The following is a 13784-nucleotide window of genomic DNA, read 5'->3' as shown; positions in this document are numbered from 1 at the left end:
TCTCGTTATAGAAGGCTCGGTGGGGGTCAAGGACCTGGATGTGGTGTTGCCATGGCCAGTGCTGTGCAGCCAGTTGTTGAAGACCCTGGTGAGGATCACGTGGTTTCTTCTTTGCCCAGGGTGGAATGTTCAAGGGGAACAGTCTCTATTGTGCATTCAGAAATTATGAGAATGGATACGGTGGCAGTGGCTCGGGAGAAGGAGGCTGGAGGCATGCTTATGGGTGGAAACCAAAGAAAGAAAACAGCTAGTCAGGCTAAAAAGTCTGATAAAAATCAATTCTCTAAGAAGTAATTCATAAAGATTATGTATTGGAACATTCGGGGTGTTAGGAAGGCAGCAGGGTTGTGCGCTTTACGTCAACTGGTGAAGGAGCATGCCCCGGATGTGCTATGCTTGGCTGAACCCATGGTTCAGGTATGTAAATTTCCTGTTATTTTCTTTAGTCGGCTGGGGTATGCTATGGATTTCATTCATAATATTCGGGATGAAAAAGTCCCAAATTTATGGATTATATGGAAGTTGGGCGTTTCGAGACCAGTCGTTGCAGGTATGTCTGATCAACATATATCAGTCATCTTTGATTGGCCAGGTAGTAAAGTGGGTATCTCTTTTGTACATGCAAGTTCTTTTAAAATTATGCGTAGGCAATTGTGGTTAGATTTGGAGTTGTCGATATCCGCTTTGGTTCCGTGGTCTGTGATGGGGGATTTCAATGCAACCCTGCTCTCGCATGAGAAAAGAGGTCCTGGTAAGTTTAATCTTAGATCAGCTGCTGAATTCCAGGCAATGGTTGATGCGTGTGAATTGCTTTCTATCCCTTCTCAGGGAAAGAAATTCACTTGGACTAACAATCGTCGAAGGGGTCATGTAGTTGCAGTGTTAGATCGGAGTTTTTGTAATGGGAAGTGGATAGATGTGTTTAGAAATGTGAAGCAGCGTGTTTTGTTGTCTTCGGTATCAGATCATGCCCCTCTAATTGTTGTGTCTGATGATGTTCAAAGACCTACAAATATCCCCTTTAGATTCCATAGCTTTTGGATGGAAAATGATCAATTTATCTCCGTGGTTGAGGAAGCTTGGAAAACTCCGATAGGAGGTAATCCAATTTTCGTTCTGGCACAAAAATTAAAGCAGGTCAAGGAGAATTTAAAGGTTTGGGCGAGGGCTACCTTTCCTAACCTGAATGACGAGGTCGATAAAGCAAAGCTGGAATTAAAGAAGGTTCAAGACATGATAGAGGTGGCTGGGATGACTGATGAATTATTTAACAGAGAGGCAGATGCAAAAACAGTATTATTGAAGGCCAACCAAATGTACGAGAAGTTGTGGGATGAAAAAGCTAAACTGAGATGGATGAAAAATGGAGATTGTAACTCAAAAATTTTTCATCTTTCCGTGAAGCTTAGGAGGTTGAAAAATCAGATCACCTCCCTAAAAAATGAAGATGGAACTTGTCTTTCAGACCAACAGGGAATATTGTCTTATGTCTCTGATTTTTTTGAGAAATTTCATGAGGCTGATGCAATCACGGTTCATAATGACCTTCTTGATAATATTCCCAGAGTGTTGGAGGAGGAGGACGTGGCAGGATTGGAGATTGTCCCGAGTGGGGACGAAATAAAACAAGCTGTTTGGGATTTAGATCCTGTAAGCTCTCCAGGTCCTGATGGGTTCCCAGGTAGTTTCTTCAGGCAATGTTGGGCTATTGTTGAGGGTGATTTTTGCAGGGTAGTGAAAAAATTCTTTGAGGAAGGATGGCTTCCTAAAGGAATAAACAATTTATTTATTTCCTTGATCCCCAAAGTTGAGGGTGCGGCCTCTCTAGATAGGTTTCAACCTATATGTATGGGGAATTTTTATTGCAAAGTGATATCACAAATTCTATCTTCAAGATTACTTGTTGTTTTGCCTAAATTGGTTTCGGAAGAGCAAGGCGCTTTCCAGCAGGGTAAAATAATTTCAGCAAATATCAGCCTTGCCTCAGAACTGTCAAATTTGATGCATTCTTCGGTTAGGAGTGGTGGAATGGGGCTGAAGCTCGATGTTCAAAATGCATATGACTCTCTAGCTTGGGAATTCCTCTTTGCAGTTCTGTGCAAATTTGGGTTCTCCTCTAGGTGGATTTCTTGGATTCACAACCTTCTTCTATCCTCCAGAGTATCAATTTTGGTGAACGGTGGCCCGGTGGGGTTCTTTGGGGTTGGTAGAGGTCTCCGGCAAGGAGATCCTTTGTCTCCCTTTTTATTTATTCTAGCAGAAGAGGTTCTCTGTAGAGGTCTTAGAAGCATGGTAAAGAATGGTTTGATAAAATCTCTTCCTGGGCCTCGAGGTGTGTTAACTCCCTCCCATTTATTGTTTGCTGACGACATTTTCATTTTCATTAATGCATCTGCTCAGTTCATCAAAAATCTTAAGGCCTTTCTTGATAAATATCAGGCATTCTCTGGCCAAATATTTAATCTAGAAAAAAGTAGTTTGTTCTTTGGAAAGGTTGCCCCTCACATGAAACATTTTATAAATAATTTTATGGGAATCCAATCTGCAAGGCAGCCTACTAAATATTTAGGTGTGGAGCTCTTCAAGGGGAGAGTTAAACGGGACAACATGTTACCGCTGATGGATAAAATCAAGAAGAGGTTATCGGGATGGAAGGGTCGGCTTCTCTCCATGGCTAGTAGGGTGGAGCTGGTTAAATCAGTGATTTCAATTATCCCAATTCATAATTTCGGGATTTATTGGTGGCCAGGAAGCTCAATAAAATTAGTAGAAAAGTGGATGCAAAACTTCATATGGTCTGGTGACATGGAGACAGGGAAGAAGATAGTGGTGAAGTGGGATGAGGTATGTAAACCTACCAGGGAAGGCTGTCTTGGCATTAGGAGGTTGCGAGACGTTAATTTTGCATGCCTGTGCAAATTAGCATGGCAAATCAAACATGGAAATTCTCTAATGAGTGTTTTCTTTCGCGCCCGTTTTCTGAAGGTTGATGGTTCGCTAAAAACTACCTACCTTTCCTCTTCGATATGGCCTGGTCTTAAAAAGGTGTGGCGGTGGGTACAGTCTCATGAGCAATGGACTGTTGGGAATGGTCAGAGGATAAATTTTTGAAAAGATAGCTGGCTGGGAAAGAAGCCTATTGAGGAGTTGTATGGCCTGCAGTTAGATATCTTTGATTCGATGCAGGCAAAGGTTTCCGATTTCATTTGCCAAGATGAGTGGAATTTTCCCCAGGTGAGTTCTGAATTTTTTCACAATATCTTTGATCAGGCCAAGGATATCATAATTTCAGATCTGGATGATATTTGTCATTGGGAATTAAATTCATCTGGAGTTTTTACAATAAAATCGGCTTGGGAAAAAGTAAGACGGGAATCACCAAAGGTGGGGTGGTATTCATTGATTTGGAATTCTCATCTCCAGCCTCGCCAATCGGTTTTTGGATGGAGAATGTTGAAAAACAAGCTAGCTACTGATGATAATGTGAAAAAGAGAGGGGTTCCATTGCCATCTCAGTGCATTCTCGGTGGCATAGCGGAAGAGTCTATAAATCATACCATGTATGAATGCTCTTTTGCTGATTTCATGTGGCAGAAATTTTGTTGTTGTTTTGGGTTTAGGTGGCCTGGATTTGAAGGAGTTGAAAGATTGATAGCTTGGTGGAAAGATCAGGCCAAGAAGACCATCTTTAAAGGGGTGTGGCTGAAGGGTTTTGTTTTAATCCCTTACTTTACTTGGTTGGAGAGGAATGGAAGAAAATTCGAAGGAACCTCAAAATCAAAAGTGCATTGTTTTGGCCAAGTGAAGAGCGAAATTTCGAGGCTGAATTTCTAGCACTTATGATAGGGATTGAATTAGTGAAGCAGCACAATGTGAAACGGCTATGGATAGAATGTGATTCAGTTGCAGTTGTGACTATTTTTCAGAAGAGGCAAAGTCCATGGATAGCTCGGCAAAGATGGATAAATTGTATTTCTTATTTGGAGGATGTGGAATGGAAAATAACCCATTGCTATAGGGAAGAAAATTCAGTGGCGGATTTTTTGTCAAAGTCAGCTGCTCGTTTTGAAGTGTCAGAGCCGATTTCAATTTGGCCAACTCTGGTCCAGATGGAATTAGACATGGATGCATTGGGTCGGCCTAGGTTCAGATTCACCTAGGAATTTTTCTTTTTCCAGATTTTTTGTTTTGGTGGAGTTGGGTTGTTGCGTAATTCTGCTGATGGCAATGCCGAAGCTGGAATTTCTGCTTCTCCCTCTCTTCTTATTGTGAGTGTTGGGTATTTCTCCCTCCCTCATCTGATGTACTATATTTCTTTTTTCTTTTTTTTTTCCATTTAATATACATGACTTTTTTAGCGAAAAAAAAAAACATGTAAAATCCAATAAAACCTAAGAGAAGCAAAATGAAGAACATATTTCAAAGGACTTGTTCCATATTTCAAATGCTAAAGTCTCCCTCTATTTATGACAAATGAGATAAAAGAATTAAGGGACTTTAAGAAGATGAGTTAAGAAGATACTTTATTGTAAGGAGACTTTAAAACTAAAGGAAAATTGAGGCTACGTAAATCTTTAGCAACTGAAGAGATAATGAGCATTAAAGAAGAGAATAAAATATCTCCAAAATTGTATAAAACTTGTAAAAGTTATTTTGTATTTAAACAACTATTTGAAGCTATTTTGAATCTTCAATTGTTTAAATACTTGTTTTAAAGCCAACAATAAGAGAAGGATCCTACAGTGAAAGAGAAGAGTATAAACCAAATAAAAGAAGAAGAAAAAAATTTTAAGAAGATGTGTTTGATATCGAAACAATGGGCACTATGTGCATTGTTCTTATTAGCAGGAGTTGCAAAAGCCATAGTTTTCGACGTAACAAAGTACGGTGCAAAGGCCAACGGCAAGATGGATATTAGTAAGGCTGTGAGCTCAGCTTGGAGTGCATCATGTGCATCAGCTGTGCCAAGTACTGTTCTCATGTCTAAGGGGACATATCTTTTGGGTCCTGTGGTCTTATCAGGATGTTGCAAGAGTTCTTCAATTGGGTTTCAAGTTGAAGGGATAGTACAGGCCCCCTCCAGTCTGGCCGCTTTCAATGAAGATTGGATTGTTTTCAAGTAAGTTAAAGGCTTGACGATCTCCGACGGAGGAACATTTGATGGCCAAGGACAAACGGCTTTGGAGTAACAACGATTGTTACAGAAATCCTAATTGCAAAATACTCCGTGTCGTAAGCTTTTTGTCTTCCTAGAGCATCATCATCAAAAAAAAAAAAAAAAACTCAGTGCACAAGGCTCCCGCTACAGCAGAGACTGGGAGGGACCAACGTACACAGCTTTAGCACCTGCATTTGCCCCTTCCAGACCCTATAATAGTGGGAGCCCTGTGCATTGGGCTGCACTGAGTCAATAATATATGCATTCCGAGATGATAATTTCACGGGCATATCGCCTTAGAAAGCATTCTAAACATAGAATACATACCAAATGCAGCCTTAGTTTCAATACACATCAGCTCTTTTTCTTCCTAGCCCAAATGAAGATAAATGGCCAGGCTAAGTCTCAAGTCTTAGATCTATTCATCTGCTCCAATGATCAGGTGAAATATATGGAACCGTTAAAACTTGGCCAGCCATGATGGGTTATGATATATTGTATCCCATCGTTTGCAGTTGTGCGTTGGTTCCGAAGGGCCATTAAGAGGTTGTAGGCCTCGAGACCCAGAAGAATCGGCCCACGTTGCACATTTATCTTTGTTATTGGGGATTCGGATCCTCTCCATAGAGTCCATGGACCATAGAGTGATCCCACGGCTAGGAGGACCGGGGCACATGTCTCCCTAGCTATGAGATCACTCTATGGTCCATGGGCTCTATGGAGAGGAATCCTATCCTGTTATTGGAGCCTCAACGAACTAATGGGTCCATGGTGGGGATTGGAAGGCTCTAGCCCCAATGGAAAATTTTTTAGGGCTATATAGGGTTTCACTATAAGATTGTAGTAAGGGTTCTTTCTCTGCTATCAGTCTAAGAAAGATGCGAGGATGTGCAGCTCTAACCATATTCTCCATTGATAAATAAGCAGATCTCATCTTGACATAGACGCAAGCAATTTTTCCAAAGCACATAAATCTTTATGTGTAATTGTTTGCAATTCCCATTCATTTTTCTGCATCTTTTTTAGGTTCTCATTCTCTATAGTCGATAGATTGAACTGTTCAACCATGGTAAACTTGCCCAATAATGGTCTATGAAGAATGAACACATATCTCTGAGACTATAGAAACCAACCAGTTTAGATGCAATTTTGGTTCCTATATATCCTAGTCCTTGGGACCCATTTGCAGGCCAAGAAGGACTGCTCCAAAATCACAATCTACACAGCTATGTTAGCAAACTGGTTCAACTTCAACCTGTTCTAATATTAAGTGGTGTTTGTGGCTTATCATTAACTGCAGAGTTTAAAATTCAATTTTGTCACCAACACTGTGATTCCGAGATGTAACCTCACTAAACAGCAAATATTTTCACATTGGCCTCTACAAATGCGTGGACTTGAAACTGGAACATATCAAAAATAGTCCCAACACCGATGGCATCCATATAGCAAGCTCAGAGAGACTCAACATTAGCGATGCAACGATTGACACCGGCGGCGATTGCATCTCCATTGGCCCTGGCACCCGCACCCTAACTGTCACCAAGGTGATATGTGGACCAGGACATGGCATCAGTGTTGGTAGCCTAGGCAGGTAAAGTGGACGTGGATGTTAATTTCCCGTCTCATATTTTGGAACTCATTGCTAGGGACTCAGAAGGAAGACCAAATTTCAGATTTAATTAGTTCCCTTCTTGCTCTCCTGTTGATGGTAATGCCGAAGGTGGGAGAAAAAGATTGGATGGCTTCTTTTCTGTTATAATTTTATTTTGTTATTTTGCTGGATATGTAGTTGGTGCTTCCTTATTTTAATGAAATAATTTCTAGCAAAAAAAAAAAGTGAAGAGGAAGTAAATGGAGTCACTTTGAAGAACTGCACCTTAATCAACACCCAAAATGGTGCAAGGATCAAGACATTTCCTTCTTCACCGACCACCGGTGTTGCCTCTAATATCTTCTTTGAGGATATCATTGTGAAGAATGTCATCTATCCAGTCATCTTGGATCAAGAGTATTGCCCTCATTCTCAATATAGTAAAGAGTGTAAGTAAAATTGAAACAAGACCTAATTCAAATTTTTGCTTAGAAACATAAAGACCCATTTGATCATATTCTATATGCTTTGTATGCTCCATCTCTTATCAAGCTTAACAACATCGATCAAGTTCAACTATATCAGAGGAACAACACCATTTCAGCTTGCAGTCGTTATCACATGTAGCAAAGCAGCACAATGTGAGCACTTGGAGATTGGAAGCATAAACTTGCAGTACATTGGACAAGGAGGAGCAGCTGAAGCCATATGTAGTAATGTGAAACCCATTTTTTAAAAACCAGCAGATCCCACCCATCCGGTGCAGTTCTAACACAGAGATCACAAAACCCATGTTGATTAGTAACAATTGATGCCAGGATGCAATAATGCAGCTTGATTTGGTGAAGAATGTTTATCAATGTAGGTTTAATTTGTTCTATACCTATTTATAGAAAACATAAGACAACTGATTTTTCTTATCAACCCTTGTTCAATTGATTGTCTTATATATCAACAATTTATAATGATACATTTTGAGTCTCTAGAAGAACAAAATATAGTGTTGGATTTATGGGCTAAATTAATTATTCGGGTTGATTAAATGGGTGAGAGTCAAATTGCATGAACCGGTTCGGTCCACTCTCAAGCTTAGGGATATGCTGGCTCAACCCATTGTGGTTTAGGGTTTTGAGTGCAGGACAGTATTATAAATACTAGGTTTTGGGTCCCTACATCCATTATTCACTCTTCCCCACTTTACCACTAAAGTGAGAGAACCAAGGAGGTTTAAGGGGTTGTAGAAGATCCATAGTTAAGCCAAGAGAGCGAAAGTGGGAGTGACCAACATCAATCATCTTCAGCATACTAGGTGAAAGGTACAAATCGATCCTCCATAATTTTATTAGATTCGTGTTCTTGTTTTTCCTGTGTGGTTTCCTCCATAGGGTTTCAATCTCAAACCCATAGGGAGTTCTAACACTTCCATCTAAGGCACGGTTCACTGGGTTTTGGGATTAGAAGGAGACTCACCATGGACTATGATGGTAATCTAAGACTCTATAGCTTGAATGAATCAAATTGGTTGTGGAACATCACCTGGGAAGCTCTCCAACAGATGTGCAAGGTCCATGGGTTTTGTGGAAGAAATGGGATTTGTGTCTATACACCAGAACCCAAGTGTTCATGTCCTCCTGGTTATGAAATGAGTGATCAGCGGACTAGAATCAAGGTTGCAAACCTAAGTTTGATAATCAGAATTGTGACCCAAACCAAAAGGTAAGGTTTGTGAAGCTTCCACAAGTGGATTTCTATGGATTTGACCTTGATACTCTGCAAGACAAATCATTTGAAGCTTGCAGGGATCTCTGCTCAAACAATTGCTCTTGTCAGGCTTTTGGATATAGGTTGACAGCCTGACAGGGGAAGTGACGTGTTTCATGAAAAGTGCACTCTTCAATGGGTAGAACTCAAACTTCCCAGGTAGCATATATTTGAAACTGCCTGAAACTTTGAAAACCTCAGAAGAGTTTTTCTTCAATGGATCTGATGCCATTTGTGGATCTTCTAAATTCCAAAAGCCTTCATCTTCTATTACATATGCAATGCAGGGTGGAAGGACGAAGTGGGTGTATCTATATTCATTCGTTTCGATCCTTGGTGCAATAGAAATTCATTCGTTTTACCAAACACCACACCTGTTGTTTTTCCGTTCTGAAATTGTTCTTGAAACAGATTCACCAAACACCATTTCTTTGTTTAAAAATGACGTTTTGACACAGAAACTGAAATATTTGTTTTTGACACGAAATGTCGTTTCTGGAAAACAATACCAAACGCTGCCTTAATTTTATTCATGATCCGATATTTCCATAAATTATTATTTAAATGAACGAGATATTACGTATCAGTTTAGAGGAATTCAAATTAAAAAAATAGATTTTAAAAACTATCTTAATTTTTTCAAAAGCTAATTGGATGCAGATATGAATAATTTTCTATTCAGTTCAATTACACCTTTAGCGGCCACCAAGGCCACTTCCATTCCATGCACCACCAACGACATGGAACTGGTCCCCTATTGAACCTGCAGGTCTGCTTGGCCTGGTCGGGCGTTGCCGGGCTCTAAGAAAGGAAATCTGACATTCAAATGAGCCCTTTACATCTTGGCCCATGGTTCAATGTCTCCACGTGGCAAGAGTAGGAGCCAAGATTAGTTGATCCCCTGAGTTAGGCTCAGCCCCAGGTCCACTGTAAGTCTTAGCAGTGATACTGAGTTGGGATCCTTTGAACTAATGTTTACATCAACATACACTTCATATGTCAATACCTATCTCTTTTGTTTTCATAAAAATCCTTCTTCCATCATTTAAATGACAGTGAATGAGACAAGTGTTGGCACCTCAAGTGTAATTTGACCTGAATATCCGTAATTAAAATTAGGGACAGTTGAAAGTGGTATCCATAAATGCCGAAACCCTCAATTAGGACTAAAAGCAAGAGTTTAAGACTAATTAAGTACTTAGATCAACCTGGGACCGCGAAGCGCGCGGAATACAGCCAACTCTACCCCCCTCACGGAAGATCACCTTCCCGGCACAGTGTTCCCAAAGATATTCTTTCGCTTTGTGTTGCTTAAGCAGCTGTCCTTTTCTTGTGCATTCTTTGCCACTTTTCTAGTCATTCCCGCACTCCCACTTTTATAATTTTACAACGTTTATTTATTAAAGAGGTCCACATTCCGACACCCACGTTCAGTCCCTTCTCCTTTGCTTTCCTTGGTCATTCTGGCCTTCCCATTAAATAATCTCTCTCATTCATTTTAGATTTTAGACTAAAAATGCAAGAAAAGATCGCTCCTTTCCATGCGCAACCCAATTTTCGAAACTGACCATGTTCATTCACTCCCCTTGCGACCTAATCAAACGCCATCTCGTCACTCTTTTTATATTTTTATTTTTCTCTCCACAGGCTCAAAGGCCCATAGACATTCAAATATGTATAAAACCCACCCTCCTCAATCCTCCCTACCTTGGATCCTAATAAGGACTTACAGGCAGCAGGTGTTGTGATCTTTGATCAACAGCAACCAATATGGTTCAAGTTGAGCAACTCCAACAACATGGTAAGTGTGTTCGTGCTCGCTCGAAGAAAAGTGTGCATGGCTTCTCTAGCAGGTGTGCCTCTCTGGTGAAAGAGCAACGGGCCAGAATTTATATACTTCGACGCTGCGCAACCATGCTTTTGTGCTGGTACATCCAGGGTGATGATTGATCATTAGAGGGGAGGGGACCCCTTTATTGTCCCAAGTATTGTTCCTTCCTGTTTCTCTCTGATTGGGTACTTCGGATTTCCTTCCCCGTTATTCCCCTCCTCCTGAAATAGCTCACTATGTTCATTTGTTGCGTTGCGCTCCCGTTCAGTTTAATGGCTATGGGTAGCTCGCTTCTGTTTTCTCTCTCATTCCTTCTCTTCTTTTTGACCTAATCAACACACTTGATTGGGTTTATGGACATGAGGGAAGTTTCTTGTTGTTTCATTGCTTTTTACTGAACTGGGATCAAAATTGCAGGTAGCACTAACGGAGACCTTCGACTAGGACTTTGTTTATTGTTTTTTTTTTTTTTTTTGGGAGGAGGGTAATAGTAGATTCAAAACAATTTAAAGACGATGAAAGGACTCCATGTGTTTAAAATATTATTTCCTCCTTTCTTCTTTCATATATTTTCCCCTGTATTTCCACAACACATATGCATTGTGTTGTTAAACAAAGATGTAATATGTGTTTCATCCCAATTAATAATATATATATATATATATATAAAGGATGTTTATTGGTGACTTCTTTGGTAATAAAAACTGAATGTTATGTATGTGGAGTCGGTGGGTGTGTGTATATGTGCGCATGTATGCATGCACCTACATGGTTCATAGATTGAATGGAATAGAGCGAAAAAAATTTCGCTCTTGCCTATGTTGCAATTATAGCAACCAAGGGAATGGAATCTCAGGGGTAGGTCTGATATTCCATTCCCCTTGTTGGTACTAGAGGTTGGCTGCAACTCAGGCAATAGCCAAGTTTCGCTCAAATAGAGCACTCTAGTAAGGATACTGGCATACAACTTATGCTTGAAGAATAAGCGTCAAGAGGTCAATGAATCGATTCTTGTCATATATATGGGTGTGTGAGTGTGCATTTAGTGTGTTCCCTCCTCCCCACATCATTTCTCCTACCCCTTGTGAGTAAATCTCCTCAAGCAGTTCCATAAAAATAATTAATAAATCAATAAATTAATAGAATAAGAGTTTGGATCGGCCTTTGATAGTATATTTTCTTGTTTTGTGTGAAACATGATCCGTAAGATGTGGGGTCATCACACTCAGGTTTTTATATCAGTGGGTGCAGGAAGAGAAATTCGAATTGAATTGAGAAGCTCCTACCTATCAAAAGGGGGGGGGGAATTGAGAAGGATTTTTTTGGTAAATAATTGATAAGCTATGCTATAGTTGGAAAATTATATTTTGATTCCAGTCAACTATCTGAGTCAAATAATAAAATATAAAACCTAATCAAGAGTCATGGAGACTTGTTCATGTTAAAGAAATGACTTCACGTAAGTGACAAGCCCCAATTCACATCCGTTCATACATCCTGTGAAGGTCTTGAAGGAATGGGAAGTTTGTTGTTATCCTCCTTTTCAAATATTCTGAAAATTAATAAATGAGTAAAAAAGGGGGAAATGATCCCAATAAAAATGGAAGGTAACCGTTTCATCCCTCTTTTATAATTCCATTAAGAGTTCCTCTCTCCCTCCCTTTTCTTCTTCTTGTACGCTCTCTCATAGAGAACAAAAATAGGCATCATCATAGCGTGACTATTGGTCTGTGTCTTCTGACTATGCATACTAGATCAGACAGACTTGCATTCCTTCTTTACAAAATGCTACCCGTTGCCAAATTACTATATCTTCAGGGGATGTTTGCTGTCGCCAAAGCAAATCAAAATGATAGTTGCTTGTTCAGTGAGCCTCTTGAAGAAAGACATGTGAAAACTGATCATCACCCTCCTCTTCTTTTTTTATTGCAAAGAAAGTGATGTTGTTATGAGAAAATATTTCCTAATCTAATGCTATCCTCCTATTTATGTATTTTGAAAGTTTTATAAATGACAACTAGGTTGTTGATCTTGACAGTCCTTACCATATGTTACTCCCATTATATTGTTGAGTAGTTCAGTATCGTGGGTTTCTTAGCTAGATAACTAAATTTCTAGCTATGTAAACTAGATGGTTGGCCTAATGTCTGGATGTTCTAGGTCACTGATTCAACTAACATATGGGACTTCCATGTCTCTATGAGTTCAGTCGGCACCCTGAAGTCTAGTATAGTTTATTGATGGATGCTGCTTCTAATACCATTATGGGGGTTGTGATTAGTCCAAGTTGGACCCTAACAGTTGGTCAAATCAACAATCACAATGTAGTTGTCTCTCGATGATGGCAGAGAAACCAATTCCTGTGGAGAAATAAGAAATGAAGTCTAATTCAATGTTGCAAAACCAATCTAATTCTAACTCGATGTGTTTTTTCTTCTTCATATTGCAATGCTTCTGATCAAGAAAAAATGGATTTTCAACATCATATGCTTGACTCATAAGCATCCAATGCAATCTGTAAATATCCCATGTGCTACCCAGCAAGAACAATAACAAAATAAAAAACCCATAACACATCAAGCTGGATCTTTTTGACAAAACCCATTAGAGATAGAAGTACAAAAGACGCAAGAAAAGAGAAGTGTCATATGATAAGTCCATCACAATAAGCTTCTGCAATAGGGGTTTTCGAGCAGATCTTGAGATGAGATCTACTAATGCTTGGGTGCTCTACATGATATTGCAATTTAGGTGTCTTCCCACCACCAAAATATCTTCGTAGGCCATTCTCACTAGACTTAATAAACTTGGGTTATTCTTCAGAATTTTGAGGGAGGGTTGCTGAGGAGAGAGATGTTCTTGAGAATCCTACCATTCTTGAGCTTCGTTTCTTGCACCCTAGAGAGAGAGAGAGAGAGAGAGAGAGAGAGAGAGAGAGAGAGAATAGAAAAAGAAATAAATTACGTGTTATAAGAGGAATGGAATTACAAAACGAAATGAGATTAGTTATGTGACACTTAAGAATACGGAAAGTACTGGACCCGCCTGGGGGATCAGTGAGGTATCCTCACCAAGAATACAGCAAGTACTAGGGGCGGAAGATCAGTGAGAGTGTGCAAACTTTAGTCCCACATCGCATAAGGAGAGGTTGTTGGGCTAGTTAATAAACTCTAACCTCCTTAACATAGCACGACGTGTGTTTAAAGCCTTGAGACTCATGGACTAAAGAGGATGTGCAAGGTTAATGAAGACAAGTGTCAATGTGTGTGTGTGTGTGTGTGTGTGTGAATTGAAGCTCCCACTTCACTTACATGAAGATTCACGGACTTGAACCTAGTCGAGTCTGTGTTTGAGTTTTCATTGACTTTATCTTTTTGCCCAAGACATGTAAAACTCACCTAGTCTTTTTTTTTTTTTTTTTTTTATTAAGTAAGTCATAT

General features: G+C 39.7%; 2 protein-coding genes across 2 annotated transcripts; both read left to right on the top strand.

The window, feature by feature from the left end:
- Window positions 1-51: 51 nt before the first annotated feature.
- On the top strand, window positions 52-6254 carry LOC122084931. Its single transcript, XM_042653348.1, has 4 exons — window positions 52-290; window positions 333-1681; window positions 4849-5119; window positions 6185-6254. Exons 1-4 carry the CDS (start codon window positions 52-54, stop codon window positions 6252-6254), a joined length of 1929 nt encoding a protein of 642 aa, XP_042509282.1.
- Window positions 6255-10251: 3997 nt separating this feature from the next.
- On the top strand, window positions 10252-10597 carry LOC122084396 (small polypeptide DEVIL 22-like). Its single transcript, XM_042652616.1, has one exon. The coding sequence runs from the start codon at window positions 10284-10286 to the stop codon at window positions 10461-10463; it is 180 nt and encodes a 59-aa protein (XP_042508550.1). The 5' UTR covers window positions 10252-10283; the 3' UTR covers window positions 10464-10597.
- Window positions 10598-13784: the final 3187 nt, after the last annotated feature.

This window comes from Macadamia integrifolia, chromosome 7 (assembly GCF_013358625.1).
Source record: "Macadamia integrifolia cultivar HAES 741 chromosome 7, SCU_Mint_v3, whole genome shotgun sequence".
Classification (NCBI taxonomy): Eukaryota; Viridiplantae; Streptophyta; class Magnoliopsida; order Proteales; family Proteaceae; genus Macadamia; species Macadamia integrifolia.
Note: the sequence above shows the minus strand (reverse complement) of the source record. Positions and strands in the feature narration are given on the sequence as shown.